This window comes from Anabrus simplex, chromosome 6, assembly GCF_040414725.1.
Source record: "Anabrus simplex isolate iqAnaSimp1 chromosome 6, ASM4041472v1, whole genome shotgun sequence".
NCBI lineage: Eukaryota > Metazoa > Arthropoda > Insecta > Orthoptera > Tettigoniidae > Anabrus > Anabrus simplex.
In genome coordinates this window covers 300,278,823-300,297,837 of record NC_090270.1, presented here as the reverse complement: position 1 = coordinate 300,297,837, position 19,015 = coordinate 300,278,823, and the positions used below count along the sequence as shown (strand labels likewise).

At 38.4% G+C, this 19,015-nt stretch overlaps 1 protein-coding gene across 1 annotated transcript in view; it reads left to right on the top strand.

Annotated features, from left to right (window-relative positions):
- Dnah3 (dynein heavy chain 3, axonemal) overlaps positions 1-19,015 on the top strand; it is a 912,075-nt gene that overhangs the window by 570,921 nt on the left and 322,139 nt on the right. Inside the window, exon 36 of the mRNA XM_068228454.1 lies at positions 363-546. Coding sequence (XP_068084555.1) covers positions 363-546 — 184 coding nt within the window. The remainder of the gene's footprint in view (positions 1-362; positions 547-19,015) is intronic.

Here is a 19,015-nt window from a genome sequence, read left to right as displayed (position 1 = left end):
GTCAAGTTTGTCCATTTGGATCGGGTGCCCTAAAGTAACAAACTAACCTTATTTTCTCGAAAAAAAAAAAAAAAAAAAAACATTTCTCCACTAATCCCATTACGCCATCATTCTTAACATAACACGAAAAGCATCCCTGATTTTTTTGTTGCTTTAGTTCTGATACACCCTGCATAAGTTGAATCTCTATATTTAGCTGACCAAGGGCCAAAATATATACATCCCTCATGTTGGTGCAATGAACATTCTTATTTTTTCCCTCCTCCTCCCCTCAATATTCTACATTATAAGCTAGATTCATACAGTAAAAGATGTTTCATGTCATACCCAAGGGAGACAGCATTGACATTTTTATTTTTCAGACGGCGGAAGGGTGTGTTTGGGCCATCCATGGGCAAACAGTGCATACTATTTGTTGATGATGTGAGCATGCCTCAAAAGGAGATATATGGTGCCCAACCACCTGTTGAGCTACTTAGGCAGTGGATTGATCATGGACACTGGTATGATCCTAAAGATACGTCCAGATTAGAGCTGGTGGACATTGTAAGTAAAATTCTTCAATTTATGGTGTTCATTACTGACTTTTTTTTTGCTATAAACCAGACAGTTTGATTTTTCCTGACATATTGCGCAGTGTTAAATCAAATTATTGTGCAGTTATTATTTTATGCCTATGCAGAGTAAGTTGTTATGTTTATATATAGTATAAAGATGAAGGACTTCATCATTATCATCATCTTAACACAGTTTCCTGACAAAGGCTGTGTCTATTTGGAATATAAACCTCTCCATTTTTTCCTTTCATTTCTCAATATTTTCTCATCTTGTGGCTCTTATTCTGCTCCTCAAGAATTTTATCTCTCTTCCCTTCACTCTACTAATACCTCTTCCTTTCATTACCCAGGTCTCTGATTCATAGATTGACATTGGAATATACTAGGTCTAACGTAATGTGATATATGGAGGCCTTCTTGCAAAATGTAATAATATTTGAATAACTATATGTTACAAAAACCCAAGTTATTTTACAGGACAGGAAATAAAGTTAAGATCTAAATTTCAATAAAATCTTACACAACTACTGTGGTGAGTTCTTGGATATAATGTGTACATGCTGGTTGGTAACATTACTGTCTGACTAAATGCTCAAAAAAGAATTCAGTCTGCATCCAAGTAACTGATGATTGACCAAGTGAAGTAGACACTGCTAATCATTCTTGGTTGCTTCTGTCAGTACCAATTTCCTGCCAAAAATGTCTTTCCTATTCAGATTTAGTATTACAGGAGAGGTATTAGAACATAAAATTGTATTGTATTTATTATTGCCCCCGTTTTGCCGGGCAGCTCAGCCGGTAAGCAAAAGTTCCCAGAGGCGGAACGTTCGCTTACAGGCAACGCTAAATTATAGGGGTCAGGGACAATCTAAGGACTGACGACAAATGAAAACACTAAAAGGAAATGGGTTTTAACATTTATTAAATAAAATATCAGCACTTTCCAGATTCTATAAATATTTTCAAAATCTTGAAATAAAATATTTATCTCTTCCCTGCTGGAATGCACCCGCAGTTCTCCATTAAATTTCATTCTGTAAAGATACAGAACTAAGTTTTAATAAATCGTCTTAGGAAATTAAATAAATTATTATTTGAGAAAATCCTGTCTCAAAATATCAGAAATTTGAATTATTTTCCCTTTTTTTAAATTATTATTTAAGTTAGCAGTACTCTGCGATCCATTTAACCGTGAGTCAAATTTTTATCTCACACCAAAAAAAAATCAAATAAATCGTTTCCATTAATTAAATATTATTCTAATTAATTATTTAAGCTTTAAATTATATAATAAAATTATTTTGAAATCAAATATCCAACTCATTTGATTCTTATTTTTATGTCAATTGACCTAATGTTGTGCACAACTCACAATAAAGACTCAAAATTCTCGCATTGTAGCGTTAAACATTTTACATTTTGTGAGCTTAGTTCATTGACGCGATCCTTGCTTAAGTATTTTCCCTCGAAGCAAAGATCCTAATCTATCTTATTCCATCATAAAATTACTTAAAGATTCATAATTGAGCCAAATATGCTCGCCACAAAACAACAAAAAAAAATCGAACTTTACGCGCTCAGCGTACACATATCATGACGAAATATAACCATGGAAATCACAATTATAAACAAAATCAGTCATTCATCCATCTCACATTCAAGCTTTGGTCCACGGTAATATTATTAAATAGATTTAACGAACCCTATCTCTTGATTTTTAATTTTAAATTTTATTTGAAATATGAGAGTTTCTCTCGATGACAATATCAGACAAGGGCTACCATTTCGATCGTCTGACGTGTGATTGTGACAGGATTATCACTTTTCCAATGAAATAGATTTCACAACGATGTTCCAGGATAATTTTACAATAGAAATCATCACTAAAAATTCCATAGAACTGCCTACAGTCACAGATAAATAAACATTCGCGCATACGGTCTATGAGTCACGACTACGTTATTTTTAATCTCTTATTATCTCAAGTTATTGATCAACATGTGCTGCATAAGAAGAAATTATGTTCAAAGACACACTCTCTTCCTTAACTGACTCATGTAATGGACACACAAATAAAATCCTATCTTAAGATCCATTTACAAGTCTCAAAAATACCAATAACAGTAAATGCAAAATTTGTGGACATTCAAGCCACGACCAATATTCCAGGCCAACATCTACTTCAAAATAGCACACATTAATCACTTATAAGCACAGTAATAATTACACTCATGACCTTTAAACATTCTATTAGACCGTAATAATGTCAATTATTATTATTATTATTATTATTATTATTATTATTATTATTATTATTATTATTATTATTATTATTATTATTATACGCGCGCGGTCGCGTCATCGCAGGCCATGGTTTAATGAAATCATAGATGACTCTATTCTATCTCGAATCTATGGTAAACCACCAAACATCAAGGAAAAATCCTAAATTCACAGAACACGTCGATATTCTGTCTCAAATAATTCAAAAATTTATTCCATCATTAATTTATAAATTAATAACTATTATCGCGTGGGTCAAATATTTTTAACACTTTCCTAGCCTTATCATGGGACAGTGAGAACATGTCACGAAGCACTCTCTCAAATAGAACAAATTATAGGTCCCAAATACACTCTCACACACATCAAATCTACCAACACCAGTGAAAGAAGAGTGAAATTCCTAACTACAAAGACTATTAGAAATGATTTCAAATATTCAAGCAAGGACTACGTCTACATAATTATTACAACAGAAAATAGAAGAAAATATAATTTAAAATCTTAGCTGTAGTAGACTTGGCTTCTGGACTCGGTTGATGATCAATGAATATTTAACCAAACTCCATCTCCGATGTTATTCTCTCCCGGGCTGAATTATGCCTCACATTTTAATGATACATGGCTGCAGCAGGCGAGGACTTAGGACAATTACAAACTCCGTCGTAATGCTGAAGTTCCATTCTTCCGAACTATTTCAGGATTGCTGGGGATCTTGCGTCTTCTGGTGAAAGCTGAAACTAAAAGATTTGTCTTAGAAATAATTCCTAACACACACTCGATTCTTCAAGATGGCACAGTTTTTACCTACTTTAAAAATTTTCTTCAGATTTATAAAGGTAAGGAAATCTGAACTGCGTCATTTCCGATATTTCTGTGTCCCAAAATTTCCTCAGAAGCAGAAAATTTATCGTCTTTCCTCAAATGAATGCTGGTAATGTTCCACGTCGGATACGTCGTTTCCAGTAACACATGTGCTCGAACAATTATTCCTGTAGACAACTGAGCAACTGAGCGAATTAGCAGAACAGAATGCAAATGAGCAGTGAGCAAATGAGAATGAGAAAGATTTCCCCAAGTACATGGTTATTTATTTCTTCAAGACGTAGGTGTGTTTGTTAATTAAATTTTATTGGGTGAGATTTAGCGATCGGGCTAACCTTGCGATTCAATTGGTTAAATATCATGACGTCAAAATCTCAAAGTATTGATCGCTTTTAATCTGGTCGAGTCCTGTCCACGTGCCACCCCTCTGATGTCTTCAACAAGGCACAAAAAAAAACCCAGACTCGCACACACGGCACGGGAAAAACCTGTTTCCCTGTGGGCTAGCAGACAGTGCAGAGTTGAAATCACCTTCCTGGACGATAATTTTATGCATTGTTCCAGACCAGTAATAAAATATTCTTTCTATCCAAACCAATAACCAATTTTCAAGGGTGCATTATATACTCTAATTTTTGAGTACTGGTGAACAGCATTAGTTATTCTGAAATCATATTTTAATCTGTCATCTTTGATGAGGAATATCTACTGACATCTATTCACTCTCAATACTAAAATCAAACCCCATGGTACAAGAGACCTGATGGGCCTTGGGTGACCAAGTGACTGCTGTGCAGTCCGGAGGCCTGCAGAATACGAGGTACTGCATGGCAAGTATGATGAATACGAATACCCTCAGCTGTTATTATTGACCTTCTAGGCTGGAGCTGCTATGTCACGGAATCATTAATCACATCGACTGAGTGGACCTCGAATCAGTCCTCGGAACCAGGTAAAAGTCCCTCACCTGGCCAGTTATCAAAATGGAAGGACCTGCCTTAGGCGAGGTGAACATGTCCTTGGACACTCAAAGTAGTGAAAAGACATACGATGGATGAACAAATAAATTAATTCCAGATCCTTTTGACTGTTGTTCATTCATTAACCCATGTCTGCCTTCTAACCTCTTCTTCTTCTCCTCGTTCTTCTTCCTGATACTTTTCTGCTTATGCAGGTCATTCACAGAGCCTCTTCCAATCTTCTCTTTTTTCCCCACAGTCTTTCGTTCATCACTGTCTCCCATTGTAGTCCTCTCCAATTTACGTCATCCTCCACCTGATCCCTCCATCTTGTTCTTGGTCTTCCAATTGGTCTTCTTCCCGACTCTGTCCATTCCAGAGCTCTTCTTAGTACTCTTTCTTGAATCAATCTTATGACGTGGCAGAACCATTTCAGCCTACTTCTCTCCATACACCTAGTTTCTTTTAGGGAGTTGATCTGTAGCGTGTTTTGTATTTTTCATTTCTTATCTTATCCCTCCTCGTTTTACCCAAGATCCCTCACAGAAAGGGCATTTCTGTCACTTGTAATCTACTCAGACTTTTTTTTTAAATCCTAGCCCAACATTCTGATCCATAGGTCAATATAGGCAAATAATATGATTTATATATCATTATTTTTGCTTTGGTAGGTAATTTCCAATTTCTAATTATGTCTGATGCACAGTAATAAAATTTTGAGCTATCCCCTATCCTCTCCAAAATGTCTTCCTTTTCTTCTTCTTAAGACGCCGTCTCCGAGCGGAGGTTGGCGATCCACGTAACTAGCTCTGATCTTGACATCGCAGAATGGAATGCCATTTCTGAAGTAAAGCAGTGCCATCTTCGAAGGTCTTTCAGCCATGAATTTCTTCTTCTCCCAACAGATCTCTTCCCCTGTATCTTCCCTTTGATAATAAGCTGTAATAACTGATACCTCTCACCTCTCATTATATGTCCTAGATATTGCGTTTTCCTCTGTTTTATGGTGAGCAGTAGTTCTTTTTGCTTTTTCATCCGACGAAGGACCTCGGCATTTGAGATTTTCATTACCCAGGATATCCGCAAGAGACGGCGATACAGGAACATTTCGAAGGCATCAATACGTTTTTCTATGATTGGATCCAGAGTCCAGCTTTCACATCCATATAGGAGAACAGAAAATATATAGCAGCGGATCATACGAATTCATAGTTAGAGACTGAGATCTGATGTCACAAAGAATTTCTTCATGGTAATGAATTGTTTCCTGGCCTGCTCAATTCTAGATATTATCTCCCGTTTGGAGTTACATTGGTCATCCAAGATGGTACCCAGATATTTGAGAGAAGATACTTGCTCAACTATTTTATCTTTTATTGTGAGATTTGTCCAAATTGTCTTCTTAGAGAACACCATCAGTTTCGTCTTTGAGGGATTAACATATAATCCAAACTCTTCACTGTGCTGAACTAAGGAGTTTATCATGCACTGAAGGGCAGGCATGTCATCAGCTATGACAACAGTATCATCTGCATATCTGATGTTGTTGATGATTTTCCCGTTAATTTTGATCCCACCATAGACTTCCAATGTTTCTTTAAAGATTGCCTCTGAGTAAATGTTAAACAACAGAAGTGACAGTACACAACCCTGGCAGACGCCCTTCCTGATCAAAGCAGTTTCTGAAGTTCCTTGATCAGTTTTGACATTTGCAAACTGATTCCAGTACAGGTTACTGATTATACGTAAGTCACCGGAGTCAATACCTGTTGATCTCAGAATCTCTATCAGCTTATTGTGCCTGACACAATCAAAAGCTTTTTTATAGTCTATAAAACAGGCATAGACATCAACATTCATATCTCTGCACCTCTGTAACAAACACATTTAACGAGAAGAGTGCCTCAAGTGTACCAACGCCATTTCGGAAACCGAACTGATTCTGATCCATGTGGGATTCACATTTTTTGTATATTCTAGTGTGAATGATTCGCAAGAATACTTTGAGCACGTGAGACATCAAACTTATCATACGATAATCATCGCATCTACTTCTTTGAGAATTTTTCCATTACACCTAAACTTCTTAATTTGGATATGTCTGTTGCACCAGGATATGTCACCTCTCTTGATAAACATAACTCTGTTCACTCTTCAGAATAATCAAAATAGGGTGTAAAGTAAACCTCTTATCCAGGGAGCTCCTGGGTTAGGTAGTGAGTGGATCATATACCTCCATCCACTTCCCGCACCTCTCTGGAGGTACCAGAGATGCATATCACTTCTGGTGTACTCCCTCGCCCTGATCCTCAGACACTCCTTATGGGCTGTTATTACAGTGGGCTTCTCCACACCCAAAGGACATACATACATACATACATACATCCTACATCATCATTATAGACCGTTATGCCTTTCAGCATTCAGTCTGCAAGCCTCTGTGAATTTACTAAATGTTGCCACAATTCTGTATTTGCAACTAGTGCTGTGGCCTCATTTAGTTCTATAACTCTTATATTTAAATTGTTAGAAACTGAGTGTAACCATCATTGTCTTGGTCTCCCTCTACTTCTCTTACCCTCCATAACTGAGTCCATTATTCTCCTAGGTAACCTATCTTCCTCCATTCGCCTCACATGACTCCACCATCGAAGCCAGTTTATTCATACAGCTTCATCCATCGAGTTCATTCCTAACTTCACCTTTAACGCCTCATTCTGAGTACCCTCCTGCCATTGTTCTCACCTGTTTGTACCAGCTATCATTCTCGCTACTTTCATGTCTGTTACTTCTAAATTATGAATAAGATATCCTGAGTCCACCCAGGTTTTGCTTCTGTAAAGCAAAGTTGGTTTGAAAACAGACCGATGTAAAGATAATTTGGTCCGGGAGCTGACTTCCTTCTTACAGAATACTGTCGATCGCAACTGCGAGCTCACTGCATTAGCTTTAGTGCACCTTGATTCAATCTCACTTACTATATTACCATCCTGGGAATACACACATCCTAAATACTTGAAATTATCTACATGTTGCAGCTTTGTATCACCAATCTGACATTCAGTTCTCTCAAATTTCTTACCTACTGACATCACTTTAGTCTTCGAAAGGCTAATTTTCATACCATACTCATTGCACCTATTTTCAAGTTGCAAGATATTAGACTGCAGGCTTTCGGCACAATCTGCCATTAAGACCAAGTCGTCAGCATAGGCCAGACTGCTTACTACATTTCCACCTAACTGAATCCCTCCCTGCCACTTTATACCTTTCAGCAGATGATCCATGTAAACTACGAACAGCAAAGGTGAAAGATTGCAGCCTTGTCTAACCCCTGTAAGTACCCTGAACCACGAACTCATTCTACCATCAATTCTCACTGCAGCCTAATTGTCAACATAAATGCCTTTGATTGATTTTAATAATCTTCCCTTAATCCCATAGTCCCCCAGTATGGTGAACATCTTTTCCCTGGGTACCCTGTCATATGCTTTCTCTAGATCTACGAATCATAAGTATAGCTGTCTATTCCTCTCGTAGCATTTTTCAATTACCTGGTGCATACTGAAAATTTGATCCTGACAGCCTCTCTGTGGTCTGAAACCACACTGGTCTTCATCCATATTCCTCTCAATGACTGATCACACCCTCCCTTCCAAGATTCCAGTGAATACTTTGCCTTTTACACTAATCATTGAGATACCTCGATATTTGTTGCAATCCTTCCTGTTCCCTTGCTTATAGATAGGTGCAATTACTGCTTTTGTCCAATCTAAAGGTACCTTACCAATACTTCATGCTAATCTTATTAATCTATGAAGCCATTTCATCCTTGCCTTCTCATATTTCAGGTCTTATTTCATCTATTCCTGCTGCTTTATGACATTGGGGTTTATTTACCATCATTTTCACTTCCTCAAGTGTAATCTATTATGAGTTCACCTGAATGACCCAAAACACTGCTCATTTCCTTTTTTCCTGCCTTCCTAAGATTCTTTATTACTGTCCAGAAAGGTTTCCCTGCTGCTTGACCTAGCCTTTCCAGGTTATTACCAAAATCTTCCCACAACATCTTTTTGGATTCAGCAACTATTTGTTTTGCTCTGTTTCTTTCATCTATGTACAATTCCATATCTGCATCAGCCCTTGTTTGAAGCCATTTCTTATAAGCCTTCTTTTTTTACGTTTACAAGCTGCTCTCACTTCATCATTCCACCAAGATGTTTGCTGTTTCCTATCTTTACACACAGTTTTTCCTAGGCATTCCCTTGTTGTTGCTACTACAGCATCCATGTATGCCACCCATTCTCTTTCTATATCCTGATCCTGCTTACTGTCCACTGTTTGGAACTTCCTGCTAATTCTATCCATGTACTTCTGCCTAATTTCCTCATCCTGGAGATTTGTATCCTTATTCGTTTACAGACAGATTTCACTTTCTCTACCCTAGGCCTAGAGATACTTAGTTCACTACAGATCAGATAGTGGTCTGTTTCATCGAAAAATACCCTAAAAACCCATACATTCCTAACAGATTTCCTGAATTCGAAGTCGGTTAAGATATAGTCTATTATAGTCCCATGTGTAGTGGTGAATAGCCTTATGCTGGAAGAATGTATTCGTAACTACTAAACCCATACTAACACAAAAGTCCAGCAAACGCTTCCCATTCTCATTAGCTTCCGTATCTTCCCCACATTCACCAATCACCCTTTCTTATCCTTCAGTTCTATTTCCAACTCTCGCATTGAAATCGCCCATTAGCACTATCCTATCCTTGCTGTTGACCCTGACTATGATGTCACTCAATGCTTCATAAAACTTGTCAATTTCATCCTCATCTGCACCCTCACATGGTGAAAACACTGAGGCAGTTCTCATCCTAATTCCTTCAACTGCCAAATCTACCCACATCATTCGCTCACTTACGTGCCTAACAGAAACTATGTTTCATGCAATAGTATTCCTGATGAACAGCCCTACCCCAGACTCTGCCCTTCCCTTTTTAACACCCATTAAGTACACTTTATAATTGCTTAGCTCTTCCTCTTTATCTCCTCTTACCCGAATATCACTTACTCCTAGCACATCCAAATGCATCGTCTTAGCTGACTCAGCCAGTTCTGCTTTCTTTCTTCCGTAAGCCCCTCTCGCCTGTCAAATGGAAGTGGGACTCCGTTACTCCCATAGGTCCAAGGCTTGCTTAAAATGTTCTGAGATCGGTAAATTCATGAAGAAGGATGCTACCGTACTTACACACAGTCCAAGTGAGGATCTCTCCTCTAGTGGGTTAGGGACCACCGGTGGATTGTATAGCCCTACCCAACTGAGCACAAGGAAGGCCATGACTCGGAATATGTCAGAGATGCCCACTCCTAATCCATGGCAGCTGGTATCCTGACTCTCAGGACTACTTACTAGGCCACTCAGCCATTGCGCATGTTTCACGAACTAGGACGTGACTACAGTAACCCACACCATGAACCATACCTTCATACTTAATTACCAGGTTTCATTGAGGCCTTCTCTAGCCTGGATCCAGGCTGAGTGGCTCAGATGGTTGAGGTACTGGCCTTCTGACCCCAACTTGGCAGGTTCAATCCTGGTTATTCCGGTGGTATTTGAAGATGCTCAGATATGTCAGCCTCATTTTGGTAGATTTACTGGCGTGTAAAAGAACTCCTGCGAGACCAAATTCTGGCACCTTGGTATCTCCAAAAACCGGAAAAGTAGTTAGTGGGGCATAAAAACAAATAACTTTATTATTAAGAAACATTTAAGCTCATTAAGTCTTCACTCTTTTTCATTCGTGAAATTACCAGCGTTTTTCCCCAGTGTAGCAGTGGGTGCATCAGTTGGAATGCTACACCTTCCCAAGACACTGACACTAGTGTGCCGTTGAGACACCACTGCAGGCCTCCTATGTAGGGCAATCCAGTGACAGTGCACTAGGGGAGGCATGTGCCTTCACTTATATAAATGCCTGCCTTTCGCCTATACAAAAAAAAAAAGTTTCCTAGAAGGAAACCATAATTTAATTTCATCTATTGCATAATGTTAAAATGCATTTAAGCTCATTAAGTCTTTAGGCTTTTTTAATTGTGAAATTACCAGCATTTTGCCCCAGTGTAGCATTGAACCAAAACGTTCTTCTTCTTCTTCTTCTTCTTCTTCTTCTTCTTCTTCTTCTTCTTCTTCTTCTTCTTCTTCTTCTTCTTCTTCTTCTTCTTCTTCTTCTTCTCCTTCTTCTCCTTCTTCTCAACCCTAAGGTTGGTGGGTAACATGCATGTCTTCCAAGCATTTCCCTTCTTTGGCCAACAGCTTTAAGTGGCAATAGATGTACTTGCTTTTAACGTTGTCTATAAATCTAGGTCTTCTTTTGGTCCTTCTACCTTCCATTTTCCCTTCAGACAGGTTAGTGCACCAGTCAAAATGACAAAGCAACTGGCAAAGAAAGCTATTTCTTAGTAATGAACGTAGGTTTTCATGGCTCATAGTATTAACGTAAATAAATAAATTAAAACTGGATTAAAACCGCTATATTTATTTAATGAAGCCGAGCTTTCAACCAAATTGCATTGGCTTTCATCAAGGCATGTTGGAAGTTCTGCTTCCGACAGTGAGCAAAGAAATTGAAAGAAACGTGGGAGTCATAACCGTACTATCCACGGCCTACCCAACTAATTGGACTCGAGGATCACCGATCTCGATAGCTGCAGTCACTTAAGTGCAGCCAGTATCCAGTAATCGGGATATAGTGGGTTTGAGCCCCACTGTCGGCAACCCTGAAGATGGTTTTCCATGGTTTCCCATTTTCACACCAGGTAAATGCTGGGGCTGTACCTTAATTAAGGCCACGGCCGCTTCCTTCCAATTCCTAGGCCTTTCCTATCCCATCGTCGCCGTAAGACATATCTGTGTCAGTGCGACGTAAAGCAAATAGAAAAAAAATAGGACTCAAGGATCATCATGCTGTGATTCACTGCCCTCTGTCGATGATTTTGTGAGTGCGTCCCGCTGTTCTATGGTGGTGTTATGCATGTATTTCTGCAGTATAGGTCTCCATGTATTTGATAACTTGAAGCCGTCTTCCCTGTTGATGTTATTTGGGCGCAGCTCTATCTCTATGGCTTCTCTTACCACTTAAGCATAGAAGTCTTTTACAAGCATGATGACCTTCGCCTGGTCAAAGAGGATTTCATGGTCTGTACTATAGAAATGTTCTGCTATGGCAGACTGGCTTATGGCATTCTCCGTGGAGGATGAAAGAGCGACATTCCTTACTGACCTAATGTGTTCTTTCACCCTGGTGCTGACAAGCCTTTTCGTCATGCCAATATATGAGCAATCACAACCACATGGAACTTTGTTTCAAGATGTGGTTTTTCTTTGAATGGTCGAAACAGGGATTTGAGCTTCCGGTCTGTGGTGAAAACTGGAACTATATTGTGCTTCCTAAGAATGCGCGCTATTCTGTCAGTTAAACCTTCCACGTAAGGAAGGAATATTTTCTTTTTGCTGTAGTCCTGGTTGGTACTATCAATGTTAGGCTCCTTGATCTTCACAGATTGTGCTATGTCTCCTGTCATATAGCCATTTTTCTTCATGGATGTTGTCAGTTCTCTTAATGCACTTGAGCGGTTATCAGCGTCTGCAACGTTATTCACCCTAGTAAATAACGTTTGAAGGAGAGCTGCTTTCCGGCATGAGTGGTGATGTGAGGACTTATGAAGGTATCTTTCAGAATGTGTAGATTTTTTTGTACATTGCATGGCCTAGTGTACCATCATTCTTCTTGTATACTAGCACATTAAGAAAAGGTAATTTACTTTCATTTCCTACTTCCATCGTTAATTTGATCTTACTGTTAATGGAATTTAGGTGTTCAAAAAATTCATTTAATGTTTCCCTTCCATGTGGCCAGACCGAAAATGTATCATCCACGTAATTATAGAAGGTTTCAATGGCACTGTAGTTAATGCAGCAGACTCAAAGTGTTTTATAAAAATATTAGCTGCCACCACCGCCAGCACCACAACATTGAACTTCTGAACCTTGGCCATCAACAAGTCGAGTCTTCACTGCACCTTGTCTTCTCTTTCTCCCAAAATCAAGACTTCATCAGCAAAGGCATCTGTGTTGGGTTCACTTAACATGTCCTTAATGCTCTTCCTTACATCATCCTTAACTGTGATGAACAGCATCCCTGCTGGACACCACCCTTGGTCAGAAACCATGATGAGTGCCTCCTCTCAAACTCCCATGCAGTTTGTACAGTCCTTGTACAACATCTGGACTTTCCGTATGAGACTTCCAGGCACATTCCTCTTTTGCAAGCACAACTACATCTTCTCTCTTGTCTCTCATATATAATGAATGAAATTGTTTACTGTGTTATGTATTTTGAAATGGATTACTTTTCTTGATGTTATAAATATAATTTTTCACACTCCACTCTCCATATAGAACATAACAAAACCACTGTGTTTCTCTGACAGGAAGATTTACAGTATTACAATGCTTACAGCCACATAAGGTATTTGCAACAGTAGTGCATGGCTGATTCACTGTGCACTAGCCCATCTAGTGATGAATGACAGTACTACTAACTATAGACCAACAGTAACACATTCTTTAATTCAGACCTTCATTATTAGAGAAGTCTTGCTCATGAACACATGAGATTTTCTTCTCAAGACATGGAGCAAAGTTTGTTGTGAAAAAGAATTTCACCTTGTTTTCTGAGATGGAAAAAGCCCAAAAGCTTACTTCCAGTTATGTTTCTTCTAAAACATCAGTCACACTCTATTGCAGCTCTAGTTGAAGGCAGATTGATTCATTTGTGATTTTTTCCCTTTTTGTCTTAATTTTTGACACTTGTAGCTGCCTCTGTGGCTCCGTGGTAGAGTGTCGGCTTCCGAATCCCAAGATAGCGGGTTCAAAACCGGCAGAGGTAGTCGGATTTTTGAAGGGCAGAGAAAAGTCCATTCGACACTCCATGTCGTACGATGTCAACATGTAAAAGATCTCTGGTGATACATTTGGTATTTACCCGACAAAATTAATTCATTCTCAGCCATAGACGCCCAAGAGAGATCCGGTTTACTCTGTCTGCCATCTAGTGGACCTAGAGTAAAACGGAACGTCGAAATTGACGAGCAGACAGCCAGATGACGTCAAATCGAAATGTCTGCACACGGTAGCTGAGGCCATACGATTATTATTATCATTTTCTGTCACTTGTAATCAAATGTTGTCCCTTCTGGTCAGGATTGCAGCCAGTGTTCCCAACTTGGCAACTTTGTCGCTAAATCTAGCAACTTGTGATCGTTGACAATGAATAAATTTAAGCTTTAGTGGCTAACGACAAAACTGGCAATTTCTACTCATTCATACACTGTAATTTTGAAGCTTGAGATTTTGATTTTCATGAAATAATTTTATCAAATGTTTTGTCCACCTGAAATACAAATATTATTTTTATTTTATTCACTTTCAGAATCTAGCACTGGCTTTGACACAGAAACAAAGGTACTTTCCTGATTGCAATATTGAGGAGAGTTATTAGCTGCGATTGTAATGAATGCTGTCATTGGCACTCAGGAATTCATGACTTTGGTTTAAGCCAATAGTGCCCAGAAGAACTGTGATTTGAAATTTCTTGAGTGTGGTGGTGTTTAAAGTTGTTTTATTTCTGAAAAGAATGGAAATCTGACCCAAATTATGAGGGATGGCTTACTAGCGTGTCTGGCGACACAACATAAGCCTCTTGCAAATACTGTCGTGCAGTTATATACCTATGCTAAATCGACTAATCCAACACAACAGAAGCTTATTTTTAAGACTTCCACTGAATATTCATCACCAGTTGCCAAAGGAATTGTATCACTGTTTGTTCCTGAACATTGTTCATTTCTAACAACAAACCACATGAGGAAGAATATATTCTCAGATTTCCAAGCAGCCAGTAATTTAAGACTGCATCGAACAAAATGCTCAGAAATTGTTAGGAAAGTGCTTGGTCCTCAGTTAAACATAGAATTTACACATTTCAAAATTAATAAAAAATCATGATGGTAAATTTAAACTGTTTAAAATCATTAGGTATAATCTTAAAAAATAAAACAAAATGCAATATTTTTACAATTGAACCGTACTTTAGCAACTTCTGGTGACTTTCAAAGATACGTCTAGCAACTTTCTTGTTATAAGGGTTGGCAACACTAATTGCATCTTCCAGTTCATAAATCAGAATGGGTAGTAAGTACAGTATCGTGCAAATTAATCAGCACAAAATATTTCTTTTCATAATTTTCCCAATGGTTATCAAAGGTGGGCTACATTTTGCTTATTCTTAGATCCTGGACTCTCTGTGTATTATTTGGACTGCTATTCATTGATAATTAATCTGTGTAATGATTGTTTTAGGCTAAAAGTGTATTTATTCTGATGTGTATCAATTTTGAGGAATTTTGAAGTTTCCTTGTACAATTAGTAATACTGTACCTATGTCTTCAGTAGAGACAACTCCCAGGAAGCTCATTGCAATTGTTACATTATCTCAGAATATTTCCAGGACACAAGAAGAACTACTAAATTTGGTGTTGGTGTAAACACTATAAATAGAATTATTCAGCAGCTCAAACAGGCTGATTCAGCTTCACTGAAGAAAAAAAGGAAGCTGTGGCAGGAAAAAGAAAACAGTATCAACTTATGAATGTTTTCTCCTCAGGAGAGGCTAATCAAATCCCAAGCTCACTACTATGGACTTGGCTCACAAATTGAGGAAACGGGGAGTGAATCTGCTGGTTGCTAACATTTTCAATATCTGTTCCTCTTGTCTCCCCCTTTGGTGCTTCTCTATCCTATTCCTGTACCTTTCTCTGTCAATGAGCTCTGGCTTATTTGTTGGTGTACATTTATTTCTCCAGTTCTCCATCCCTTCCATCTTGATCCCCATCTCAGTCCAGTCCTTCTGGAGTTCAACAGCCCACTTGGATCCCATTCCTTTCTCTTGCCCTGCTTTTCTAGGTTTCAAATTCCGTATCTTATTGTAAATATCATTGTTATCATAGGTAAATTTCAGTACATCATTAGTATTACTCACCTCCTCTACCTGGACATTCTCCCTATATCCAACAATACATATTGCTGACTGAATACTTCTGCTGCTTGTAAATCCTCACATATACACTCCCTTTTCTTCTCCTTTAAAGAATGTCTGATAGGGAATCTGGCACCTGAGTAACTGCCCTAAATGCAGATCAGTGTTAACTGACTGATTGACTCAATTGTTTGTATTTTTGTGGGACAGTCAAGTTTTGTGAGTCTCGGTTTGCAAATAGCCCACTAGTTTTCTATTGGATTAATATCATGGGAGTTCCCTGGCCACTCTAAGATACAAATATTTTTCTCACTGAAGAATGTCTTTCACTTTCTTTGAAAAGGAGCCCAATTTTGCTAAAATTCTGTCACCATTGGAAACTTATTCTGCAGTTCACCAGTTCCTGTATTTAGAAATACTGGTCAGACTTCATCATCTTGTTGACTACTGCTAAGGGTCGTAGCTGAAGAACAGGAAAGAAGGAGAGAGAGATGAAGAAGTTCTGGGAGGAGAAGAAGAAAACAACCCAAACTAAGTTACCTGTGGTCCCACAGAGGATGTAACAAAATAATAAAAATAGGAAGAAAGTAATAAATTAGTTTCAGGATTGTGAGTGACTCCAGAAAGACCTTGACAGTGCTGTGTGATGGACAGCTTCATGTGTGAAACACCATCAAAACATCTTCTTCACAGGATGTTTTATGGTCTATTGCAAATGTGCTGATGTTGCTGGCTCATTCTTAGCTCGATTGAAGTTATTGACTCATTCTTCCCTACACTTCAAAGTGACTCTCATCACAGAAAAGAACTTTCTTCCAATTTCCATTGTCCAGTCCTGATGACTACATGTCTACAAGAGACATTTCCTGCACACTTCCTTCGTTAAAGGGTGTTGTACAGGTTTGTGGGCTTTCTATCCAGCTGCCAGAAGTTATATCTCACCCACTTCAGTGCTGAGATGACTTAATGTTCTAAACTTTTTAACCTGTAAGGTTTCTGCTGTGCATAAGTTAAATTTTGCTACTCCTGATATAGATGTTGATTCCCATAGGGAACCTGAAATATTTGTCCCGAATGAATAAATTTATATATCTATATCATACGGTGGGCAGGCAGGCATCAAGTTTTGAAAATGAGACAAAGTCTCTCATATTGCATTGGGATTGCTGGTGGCTCCAAATAGCTTATGCAGTGGCCTCTATGGTATACACTAGTCATGCGTCTTGGTAGGTGTGCTATTTACCAACTGATGAGCCCACCTTAGGGCGAAACACTGGCAACCAGGAATGAGTTAGCTGGAAAATTGATAATGTCCAATAACAGACCAATTATATTGGTATTTTGCCAATCCTGTCGCTCTTGTTAACATCTGCCAGTAGATACTATGATCTGTACATAATGATTTAGAGCCTTCGCTTTTGATAATGTCTGACGAAGCTTTGTTTCACCTCAGTGGGTTTATTATTTCTCAGAACACTCAATATTGGGGCACTGAATATCCCCACATGATACACATGGTACCTCTTCATGACACAAAAGTGGGTGTTTTGGTGTGCAGTTAGTGGACGGAGAATAATTGGACCCATTTTTTAAAATGAAACCCTCATCTCCAAACAATACCTGGACACTGTTTTGCTTCCCTTCATTGATATTTTGATTGAGGAAGAGAGAGACAAAGTCTGCTTTCAGCATAATGATGCTATGGCCCACACTGCACGTAATTCTTTGGTCGCAATTAGAAATGTGTTTGGTGACTGGATAATTAGTAGGGTATTATGGCCAACTCATTCTCCTGATCTCAGTAGGTATGATTTTATTTGCAGGAAAATATGAAAGAGAAGGTATATCAGAATGTGTGACTTTTATTTGTGGGGAAATTTGAAATGGAAAGTCCATTGGAACACTCTGCATACAGATGAGACCCTTGAAAACAAAATTAGGAGAGTAATAGTTGAAATAACAGAAGATGAATTATGACATGTCATAGAATTTCCTTCAAAGATGCCCTATCTGTATAAATGAAAATGGAGATCATTTTCAGTAGCCGTTATGACATTAAGGTAACAAAAGGAAAATCATTGCCTGCTTTTCATTTCTTTTTTTTTTTTTTAAATGATAGTGACGATCCTAATTTCTTCTTGTTGAAAAGAACAGTGACTGTCTCCATTAGAATTCTGGGTGAATACAGCCTGTCTTTCCCTTCAACTTGCTGTGTGTGCCTCATTTTTAGTTCACCATAATCTCTTGTTTGGTGGTCACTGTACAATGGATTGTTTTCGTTTCCATCACCAAAATTTTGTTATTATGTATTTTTCTTTTAATTTTCAGAGCACAAAGATCTGGACTGATATCCTTTGTTTCTTTGGCAACCTCAAGAGCTTCAGGAAGATTTGTTTTTACATAGTTTGCTTTAATTTACATTAAAGTCTAATAGTATTAAATAGACCGTGGTTCAAATCCCGGTCATTCCATGTGAGATTTGTGCTGGACAAAGCGGAGGCGGGACAGGTTTTTCTCCGGGTACTCCGGTTTTCCCTGTCATCTTTCATTCCAGCAACACTCTCCATTCTCATTTCATAGCATCTATCAGTCATTAATAAATCACTGGCGACCCCATCGTACTAATAGCCTATATCTGCTTCATTCATTCCATCACTGACCCGGTCAATGACTGGAAAACAGGTTGTAGGTTTTTCAGTATTAAATAGAGTCAGCTTTTCAGCTTCTCCTTCCGCTCCCAAGACCTCTTCATCCTGTCGGACCTGGCCGCCCTTTGGTTGTCAGTAATTATATACTTCCTTCGCTCAAATGTTATTAGTTTGCATTTGCATCGTAAGTATTTATTCCTTAGAATCCTCGTCTCTTCTCTGCCTTCAGTTTGGGGCATTTATTAAATTTAATTCTTCTAAATCATTCAGGATCTCAGTGAACCAAGTGTTCTTTGTTTTATTTTTCTTGAAGTAACTAAATAACTGCTTCACTAGTCGGGTTTCAGGCAATGTGAATACATGACAAAAAAGGCAATTCTCCTTTTCCGCATTGTATGTATTGGATGATTCTTCTATCTACTTCCTGCAATTTATCGGTTGTTGAAACCACACCTGGGCGACTGGAGTGTGACATTGATAATGATGATGACTGTGATGATGATGATGATGATGATGATGATGATGATGATGATGATGATAATGATGATGATGATGATGATGATGATGAGTTGTTGACTTAGCGTTCAACTTGAAGAGTGTTTCACTTGCATAAGTTGCTTTGGGTTTTACAACTGTACT